Source organism: Pungitius pungitius, chromosome 3 (genome assembly GCF_949316345.1).
Source record: "Pungitius pungitius chromosome 3, fPunPun2.1, whole genome shotgun sequence".
Classification (NCBI taxonomy): Eukaryota; Metazoa; Chordata; class Actinopteri; order Perciformes; family Gasterosteidae; genus Pungitius; species Pungitius pungitius.
Genome location: NC_084902.1, coordinates 27,465,127 through 27,475,745, shown reverse-complemented (window position 1 = coordinate 27,475,745; position 10,619 = coordinate 27,465,127). Strand labels below are relative to the sequence as shown.

At 51.5% G+C, this 10,619-nt stretch overlaps 1 protein-coding gene across 1 annotated transcript in view; it reads left to right on the top strand.

Moving 5' to 3' along the window:
* The first annotated feature begins 4,691 nt into the window (after positions 1 to 4,691).
* The window catches only part of klf7a (Kruppel like factor 7a), a 24,695-nt gene continuing 18,767 nt past the window's right edge, over positions 4,692 to 10,619 (top strand). The window contains exon 1 of the mRNA XM_037480257.2: positions 4,692 to 5,085. Coding sequence (XP_037336154.2) covers positions 4,984 to 5,085 — 102 coding nt within the window. The 5' untranslated portion in view covers positions 4,692 to 4,983. The remainder of the gene's footprint in view (positions 5,086 to 10,619) is intronic.

Below are 10,619 nucleotides of genomic sequence, written 5' to 3'. Positions count from 1 at the left end.
AGGATCAGTCGTTTTGGGCCAGCTGCCGCTCCAGACGGCCGCCGCCCCCCCCCCGTTTTTTTGATAAACGACACTGAGGGTTTCCGCCCGCCTTATTGCGTCGAGCTCTCCGGGGGCAAAAGGAAAAGTAAACTGAGTTAGAAAGAACTCGGATGACTCAACTCTACTCAAACAGAACTGAATCGCATCAGGGCTAAAAAATCCATTTACGGCGCGGATGAGGCGCCCACCTCCACCGGGCTGTGAGGCTCGGCGACAGAGTTTGTCGCGCTCTACAATAATTCAGTAACGTGTTTTATTAGTATGGGGGCCCGGGCTTTTTTTTTTCTTGGAAAAATAAGATAATAGAGAGGGAACTTGGTATCAGAGAAAACATTTCAAATGTATTTGACCCCGGGACTACGAGTGGTTGACCCCTCACAGTCAGCGCCGGTCAGTGCGGGCCGGAGCTCATTCTGAGGTGGGCTTTGCCGGAGTGCAGGGGGTTAAGACTCAATGAAGCACTACGCCACGGGAAACGCAATCACAGGGTCCACTATACAGTGAACACCCCCACCATTCCCTTCATATGAGTAATGCTGAAGGCCCATCTTAGCGGACTGATAAAATAATTCATAATGCGGGACCTAACATCAGCGGCGTGGGCGGCCCTATAGTGGGAAGTGATCCCGTAACCCTGCCTCGTTTACGGCTTTTAACTTCACATTCAGAATTCAAAATGACAAACTTCGAAATCTACAACTAGTTTTTCCCGACAACTCCAGCTCGCAGCACTCGAGATTTTGCAATGCAATGGGCCTCTAAGAAAATACAAATGGGTTACTACATAAATATATATATATAAAAAATAAAAAAAAACACCACATGTCAACAGCACCCACCGGTAAATCATCAGAGCAACATTTAGCGTCTGCACAGATCTCCTTTGAGCATTGTTTTCCAACACCCCCCCCCCCCCACACACACACACACACAACACCCCATCATTGAATCCAGCGCTCGCTAAGCCCGCTCGCGGATCGCTGATGCGCCGGGCGCGCTGTCAATATTGGCCCATCGGATGTGAGTGAGCAAATCTCCCCTTGACATGGCCAGCCATGCGAGTAATAGCTAGGATTAGGACAGGAAAAAAAGGTACACACATGAATATACAGAACACAGCGCGGATTCGAGGCGGCGGGGGGGGTGGGGGGGTGGGGTGAATTAACAAGGCCTCGGATGTTGCCGGCGCCGCATAGAGAGCGAGATCGACTGGGAGCTCGGACGCGAAAAGACTCATTCACCTGTCGGGCGACCCCGATGACGAATGGCGCACTCAACGTTCGAGGCCATTAAGGATCTATCAAGGTAATTTGGGGGCCGTCGGGGGGGGCGGTTTCTCGTGGACAAAAGGAGAGAGACAATCCTGCAGCCTGATTGGATGCTTCTACCACGGAGAGCGCGCACCCGGATCCCCCAACGAGGCCGGCGGCCCGCTGGCTGCCTCGCAAACGGCGACGAGGCCCTATTTGTTTCACCTGTGTGGCTGCTCCTCCTCCCGGGGGGGGGGGGGGGGGGGGGTGGGGAGCGTTGGCAAGCGGGCGTATCCCCCCCCCCCCCCTCACCGTCGCCTAATTGGCACTCAGCAGCCGCCCCTCATGGCCTCCTCACCGCCGGTGTTTTTTAAACCGGGCCCATCAATCAACGCGGCGAATTCTCCTGTTCTGTGTCGGAGGCCGGGGCGGGAGGCTCGCTCCGGGACAGATGTCGAGGGAGCATTTGTACATCCTTATTACCTCAAAACAAAAAGGTTATCACAATATTATTCCCCAACCGGCGGAACTCTGCCGCGTATTTGTGTGAACGCGTTTGTGTTCAAACACGTCGCAGCGTGCGGATGTCACATCACGCCAAGTGAGACTTACGGAAGGAAAAGCCCGGGCCGCGACACATGGGAGACTAATGTGTGGAGGCGAGCTGCTGCAGACGTCAGGTGCAAATCCGCTGGCTCCTTCGGTGGCTTGATTATATTGTGTTAGAGGGTCTCATGTTGTCTCAAAACCAGCGTCCCTTCAGGCCCCGAGCAGCAGTTAGGAAGAAAAAAAATCGCCGAAAAGTACATTTTTACTATTGAAACGCCGCTGTGAAGTTTTGAACCCTGCCAATGTCAGCTAACCATATTAGCATTCCCACATGGGGGGGAGGCTGTGAGTCGGAATAGAAATGGGCCGGTTCAGTAAGCAGCAGGAGTGGAGGTCCCATTCGTCTTGTCCTGTTTAAATACACTGGTTAACTCCTGCCAACAGGGAGGCCATTCAGCAAAAGGCCAAGGGCATCTGTCATGTGTTGAGCACATTGGTGTTGTCCCCTTCCACCTCCCCTCATCCCCCCCCCCCACCCCTCTCTTCTTCCTCATCATTGGCCCCCTCTTTGTTTATCTTTCGCTTCTCACTCACTCAACCGCTCTCCCTCTTTCCTCTCTTCCTCCCCCCCCCCCTTGCCTCTCCCTCACTACCCCTCCACCTCCTTTGATGAGAGGAGTGAATATGCAGGGGACTGACATGATTAGCAGCGTCATATCCCCATGATGGATGGCGCCTGCTCTATTATTAATATAGTAAAAGCACCAACTGCCAGGTAAGAGCAATGTCAGCATCCCCGATATAACGCCGGGTGCCCGCGGATAATGGTGAGCACTTATTTTTTTTATCTATGATATGCATGGGCTTCGGGCCGAGGAAGAGGATAAGGAGGAGCTGGTGGTGGGGCTAAAAGACGGACCCAGTTGAGCTTGTTCTCTACGATGGTTCCCTCAAATAAAACCTGTACTAACTTTAAAGAGGGAAATAACAGTTTCTTTTCAATGCGTCTCAATGACGGGTTGATCGGGGGACTAATTCAAACGGGGCGATTATATGACAATGTAGAACCTTGAAGCCTCATATAAAGTGCTGAGTTGACATTTCATCTCTTTTGCAGTGTTATTCAGTACGATCGAGCATCATTTAAATTCAGTTGCTGAAAACAGAAACATAGTCAGTGCTATTTGCGTTGTATTATTTCATTATATTGTTCTATATAGATGGAAACTTTAGATTTAAAGAACATAAGTACTGGAGCTCAAAATGAGATCTTTCTCTTTGGCAGAAAAAGCTGTAGAGTTTTTTGTTGAGTACGTGGCGTTGGAGCAGTGCGTTTCCATGGAGACAGCATGTTTGCACATGACAGTAATGAACTATAACGTGCAAAACTGGCAGTGTGCAAAACTCAGGCCTCACTTCAAACCAGTCCGGTCTGTCTCCTGAACGAATCCAACACGGGTCGTCGGGTTTAGACACGAATATCGGACTCATGGGGGAAGGTAGTGCGCTTTTTTTTTTTTTTACCTGTCCATCTTGGACAGACTTTGGTTTGAAAATTCTTGTTATGTCAAAAAAAAAACATGATACGATCTGCTGGAAGTGCAATTAATAATGCAGTTCTTTCATACTGGAACGTAATTTAGAGGAGACCGGGCAGAGGAGCTAAACAATGCATAAAAACAACGGGATTTGTCTGTTAAATATTTTACGCTTCAGTCAGCCATGCGGAGATCGGCTAAACAGGGCCGGACCAGACTGTTGACGTCAGCGTGCATGTCATCCGTCAAATCTTTCCGGAGTCCATCCATCGCCGCTGATGATGGAGAGCGTCTGAAAAGGGAGGAACGGATCCACACCGGGAGAAACAAAAGGAGAAAAAAAAGAGAGGATCCACAGCCAGTTGTGTCAAATGGATGAATGTCAGCGGGGGGCTTTGTCGTCTGTCTGACGCGAGCGCACCCCCCCCCCCCCCCCCCTCCCCAAAAAGGCCACGTGTAACTCGCGTAGCCGGGGCCCTCGGCCAGCCTTTCCCTGCGCTGTGTAATGAGATTACTGACCTCTACTGCACTGTGTGTGTGTGTGTGTGTGTGTGTGCGCGTGTGTGTGTGAGAGAGAGGGAGGGAGACAGAGAGAATACTATAAAGCCAGCGTGGAAGTGCACAATTCCGATGGCTTACACGGGGCGAGCGAATAAGCGGCATTACTCACACCCCCAAACAAGACATATTGCGAAAGATTTGGCCACTGATCTATCATTCCACACACACACACACACACACACACGGTGGACTTGTGGTCACCCCTTCTTTACTGTCAGCCCACAAGCTGCCTGATAGAAGTGCCTGGGCTTCAGTGAACGACTTGGGAGGAAGTCTCTGTTGTGTTACCGTGACATTAGAAACAGAGTAAACACACTCAATCTTCATAGTTCAAACCAATACCAAAGTCGACAGGAACACAGCGACTGCGTTATGAAGATTAATATCATTAGGTTCAAACTCATTAAGAACGCTTAGAGTCTTCATCCACTCTGAAGTCCAATACCCCATCCTGCATCTCATTAGGATTTCATATTTAATGGCAGCCTATTATTGCTGTTTCCAGCTCCTGTTTGTGAGCACATGATGTTTACACCAACGCGTCTCCTCTCAGACTAGCTTTTCAGACCTTCTTCCAAATCTAATATACCCATCCATAAATAGCTCACCTATCGAGCCCATATTTAGTTTGAGTGACGTGGCTCCGGAGCCAATCCCGCCCGCTGAATCGGTCTAGCCCCGCCCCTCCGCGGACTCCTCCACCGCCCGTTTGCCTTACACGGAACACTGGAGTTGATTGACGAACCAAACAACTCCCCATCGTTTACAAGCCCCTCCCCTCCTTTGGCTCCCTATCAGTGTCTAGTTTGGCAACACGGATACGCATGGAGCCTCCATCACCCCCTGTCTCTTTTACGCACCGAGTCCGATAATGCGCGCAGGTACAGTGGCCGCATCCGCCACATTTCGAGCCGCCACGTTGAGCAATTAATCTCCTCTTATGGACTAATATGAAACAGGTGGATGCAGGAGTCTGACACAGCCAAGGCAGGAGGCATTTTTTTCTTGTGCATCGTTCTTGTTTCCCACCATCGAGCGTCAGCATGGATGTCTTGGCGAACCACAGTATCTTTCAGGAACTTCAGCTGGTCCACGACACCGGCTACTTCTCCGCCATGCCGTCGCTGGAGGAAAACTGGCAGCAGGTACGTCTCAACTTTCGCCCTCATCGCGGAGCTTCAGGCGCGCAGTGCACTCGCCGCTCACGGGCTCACGCGCGCTCGAGACACCGGCGTCCACTTTCCGCACTCCGCACCCCCCCCCCCCCTACAACCTCCTCCTCCTCCGCCTCCAAAAGAAGAAGAAGAAGGGTGGAACGTGTGCAGTTGAGATGAAATGCTGTCTATCGCTCACGCAGCTGACAATTTTCCCTGAGATGGCAAAGTGGATGAGATGCGAACGCACTCCGGCGCGTAATAAAGCTGTCAGATGCGATTTGGGGAAATTGAAGATTCGAATCCCATAACAGCGAGCGAATTGGTCGTGAATAATACATCTGCATCCCTCAGATTACTGAGTTGTGCCCCCCCCCCCACACACACCACTTCTCGGATAGAAGTCCCATCACGTATCCATAATAGATAGCCTAACATGTCTGGCTTTGTTCCCTCTTTAAATGCAGTGGCGGAAAAAAAAAGCTCAGACAGCGCAGGGAAAAAGCAAAAGAGTCATCTGCAGTTTGCACATTTTGGACCCCCTCACGCTCTTCCTCCATCCAAGTATAGAGGATGCATGTGGAGAGAGAAGCACGAGGCTGCACGCGGCCACATGGTGATGGTTGCGTGGGGAGACGCACCAGCACACCAACATCACCGGTCCTCGCACGTCAAATCACATGTCGCTGTGCTGTTAATGTCAGCCCACATGGGTTTGCATTACCTGTGTGTGTGTTTGTGTGTCCTGTTACAGATTTCCTGGTGTATCATGTCCTTATATATATACTTTTAAACAGCCAAAATGTATTTCTCATCTCGCATTTCCTTTTTTTCCTCCTCGAACTCAATTAAGTTGCAGCTTTTAATGGCTTTGTGCGGCATATTTAACCAAACCAACCTTTCATAATGCATAAATAAGTTGGAATGAGGGCCACGCAGCGGTCGGGCCACCTGCATTGCTGCTGCTGCTGCTGCTGCCGGTGATGACGCTTTCCATGCTGCACATGACTGACCGAGCAAGAAAAAGAAAATCATTGCATGGACATTTGATGCCGTTATTGTTGTGGGGGAAGAGGAGGAGGAGGAGGAAGAGGAGGAGGGAGAGAGGGAGAAAGCGGTGCGTGACCGCGGATCCATTCGTTGTGGCCAAGCAGTCTAATTGGCCTCCTACTGTTACCCCACCGACGCATCTTTTCATAACAAGTCTCCAACTCCCGGACTCCACTGTCAGAGGATTTTTAAATTGCATGGGCCTGCGCGTGCCATATGCAGCGCATGTCTCTCCCCACGTTTCTCACCCACGGCCATGCATATCAAAATCGATACCTAATGCAAATGGATGAGAGACAGCTGCGTGTGCAGGCAAAAGCCTGGAGGAGCTCTTATGTTGCCTCTCAGAGGGGGAGCTGCTGCTTATTCTCCCCGAGACAACAACGTCCATTTTGGAATTTAAGGTCATCAAGTTTAACCGTCTCTGAAATAGAGAATATACACTTTCATTTTTGTAACCAAGCTTAATATCTGCTCTCATTCAGCAATTTTATTTTGCAGAGGAAGATGCTTTTATTGAGCCGGGTTTCGGTCTACGGGACAAGCTGATGTACTTTTCAAGTACTGAATGTCACATCTGCATCCGCTGCAATGCTGACACACTTCTTGCACCTTTAGTCCCGCTTTAACGGTTCAGACTGACAGATTTTATTGCACTTACAGTTAAAGTCATAGTTTTTGTTTTGTTTTGACCACAGCATATTGATTGAAAATGGACGTAGAATTAAAGAAAGCGCCTGTGAGAAGGGGCGAAATGTTAAACAATGCCTCTCCTGCTAATATGCAGACTTTCACTCAAAGCTGTGTACTGTACTGAAGCATGAAGCATCGGAGTGAATATTAAAGTTCTTGTAAAAAGATCATGGTGTCCTTGCGAGCACGAGGTAGATCATGCCCCCCCCCCCACACTCGCGCTGAGATGTTCTGAAGGTGCCACCGAGAGCCCTCCTGAATGCAGGAATTACGAGCTGTGGCTCGCCTTAAAAGCTCTGCCTCTGACCGTCTGGCGCTCGGAGCAATCCCCCCTCTGTGTTCCAGGCACAATTTAGAATTTGATGCTTTTATGGGGCGAGATGGCGAGATAGGAGGCCGTTGTAGTCGGACCCTAAATGGCTCCCTGAGATGCCATGGCAAGAATGATGACTGTGTCCCCTGTTGGTGTCTGTGAGGCGTGATTCAGGCGCTTATTGGGGGATGGGGAGCAGAGAAGGAGGAAAGTGTTTTGGAGGTCTGCAGATGGCACATTTGAGGCAGCTATTTGTTCCATTATTTGAACTAAACCGTGCCAAACTGAACTGTGCTGTCTCGCTTCCAAATCTCGGTACAGTTGGTTGTTCAGAGTTGGAACAAACAGCAGGGCTGAGGGGCTGGATTTGGAACAAGCCTGCCTGGTCATAATTTACTCTTTTTTTTTTCCACACGTGGAACCCAGTTTCCCTCAAAGAGAAGCGCGCACGTGTGATTTTGCCTCTTTGTGCCGACTTGAGTCGCTGTCTGCCTTGGCTGCGATTCCCAGTGCGTGTTGTGCTCTCTTGTAATCTGGCCTTCGCTGCGACGAAGCCTCGTTTAGCTCCACTGTCAAACATTCATCGCCGCCTTCTGAGCACGCGGATGCCAAAATGCAAAGACAAAACATCTGGACCAGATTCCAAGCTGATATGCCGGATTTTTGAGCCGCCTTCGGGCTCCGCCGATGACGTGTACTCATCCACAGCACTTGACCCTGATGGATAGGATGTAACAAGACACCACACATGGCTGTCTGTCATTGACCTCGGCACACACCCCCCTCTAAGACATATATTATCCCTCAGGGGCTCAGCCCACACACACCCACCCACATACACTATACACACACACACATGTGACTGCCTGATGCCTACCCAAGCAAAATGCCTGCACGCAGCCGCGCTGAGCGTCGCGGGCCTTCTATATGTGGACGTGGACAGATTGCACGGGGGGGGGGGGGGGGGGGGGGGGCGCTCCGGCTCGACCTCCACATGCATACCAGCGTGCTCAGATGCACCCACTTAAATGCACCACATGCCCGCCACTCTGCAGCAGCACCGCCTGCGCGTTGTGTGTGTGTGTGTGTGGGGGGGGGGGGGGGGGGGGAAATCATAGAAGTGGAGGAAGTTGCAGAACACGCACATTCTCTCCGCTGCAGGGTTTTGCATTTCATAGTCCGGTGGGCCCCCCCCCCAACCCCTCCAAAAAAACACTATAAACGACAGAGGGAATGTAGGGGGAAGAGGATGGAGAAGTAAGGAGTCACATAGACGGAGGTTACTACCTCGTCTGGGGGTCAGAGGGACAGCGTGGCGACCCTTTGGGGGGGGGGGGGGTATCCATACGCTTCCCTGCAGGTTTGTCTCAGTGCGTTATGTAATCCTCAGTCGGCCACATCTGCTTTCTCACACCTTCCCGTCTCCTTCCTCCTCTCGCTGGCCTTCTTCCTTTTTTTTCCTCTCATAGAATTAGCAAGCGCAGGACTTGTGCGTTTCCGCCCCCCCCCAGCACACTCTAACGCAGCGTCTGCCAGGTAACAATGTCCCCGGTGTCACTCTTCTCCCGAGCATCGCCGACCAGAACGAACGACTTCGGGCGTCCGAATCAAGCTGGAACAAACCAACCGGTTAAAGCTCACGCCTCGTGTCTTCCCCCTGACCTTTCACTCGTTTGGTGAAATTTTATGCAAATGGAAATTAAATCAATCTTGTAACAGGCCGAGCTGTGCATTCACCAGGCAGAAGGAGGAAGGACAAACTGGGACTTAATCTTATTTGTCTCAAAAGAGCTCCTGGTGGTGTCGGCTTTATTAAAATGTCACATCAACTGGAAGCATGAGATGTGCGATTCCTGAAATCAGGTTTGGACGCCCTCCAAACAACATTTAGTTAATTCCCTTTTAGTTTAACTGACGCCTAAAGACGTGATGGATGTTTGACAGGTGGCGTTCGGGGTGTCGCAGCAGGCGTACTTCCTGTCAAAGCTGCACTTTACTTCCAGACACCCTCAAGGTATTCAGACGAGTCTGCCACATGACGCTCACGTGCCGGGTATGAGCGGCACGAGGGGGAAGGAAGCCCTTTGCGCGTCGTGCTGCATCATTTTTACAAAGTGTTTTTTTAGCCCCCGCAAGGTTATTATTGCTGGATGCATTGATTCAGGGAGAGGATGCATGTCTTTGATGAGGAAAGAGGGGGGGGGGGGTGCTGTAATAAAAGAGCTCTACAAGTTCATCTAATTAGTATACACAGACAAATGAGCTGTAACGGCAAAAAAACAAAATTCGGCTCCTGAGCGGCATCAGTTATGTTAACAAGACAGTTTCCTCTTTTTGTCGCTTTGCATGAATCGAGCTTCGGGTTTAGTCCCTAGGGATCATCCACTCCGTGCCTCCCCGGTGTGTCTCTGCAGGCCTCTTCTCTTGAGATGAAGGGAGGGGGGGGGGGGGTGTGCAGGTGCAGCTGCCTGCGTGCCTTGTGTGTGTGTCTCGTGTAACGGGACGCGCCAGCGACCCCCTGACCCAGTAACATCCATTCTGCCGTTGGAGAGCGCTCGCTGCACTCCGCCACCTCTGCCCCATCACTCAGGCTGGCTGAGGGGCGATCGGCGCTGATGGGTGCCGTCCACCGCTTTATGGGCGTTGATGAAAAGGTTTGGAGGCGCTGATGAAAGAGGGGCCGCGGACGGAAGCATTCATTTGTCTGATGCTCTGGCGACTGGTCCGTCAGAAAGGGAGAGAGGGGTGGGGTGACAGGCGGAGGAGGTGGTGTAGAAGGAATGAAAAAAGGACTGCAGGGGCGGGTGGGGGGGGGGGGGGGGCGGCGGTGAACAAGCACATCTTTATGTATGGCTTCCGTCTGCAAAGTGCTCCGCCACCCCAGGTCTGATTAACACTGAGGAGAGGAGAGGAGACGCCGGCGCGCGCGGCTTGGCAATGACTTTCACGTCATTTGAGGCGGAATCGGGAAGCCGTTACGGCACCTTACAGTGATCCGCCATGCTCCGCTGCCGCCATCCGGCTTGGCAACAGCGGGCTGGGAGCAGAAAGGCACAGTCTGGGGGTCTCAGGCTCTCTCTCCCTCTCTCTAAGCCGTGGAATCGCCGCCGCCTCTCCCTCTCTCTCCCCCCCCCCTCTCTCTCCCTCACAAAGTGTTTATCTCACGACTCTCTCTGCTCCGTCTCTCTTTCCCAAATTTCCCGAGAAGACAAAGTCCCAGCTGCCTTGTTTGATTTGCCCCGCTCTAACCCCTATTTGGAGTCAGCCTCCGTGGGAAAAAAACAAAAACAAAAAGACAAGTCGAACTCGGGGGAGTTGTGCAATCAAACACCATTTGTGTCACCAATAAGCGGCAGCAGGCTGCCGGTGGAGCCGCTGCCTTCAGAGGTATTTGCATCCGTCACCCAGAAGACCAAATGGAGCCTCGCGTTTGAGAGGAAGCGTGTGTGTGTTGGGCCCATTGTGGGAA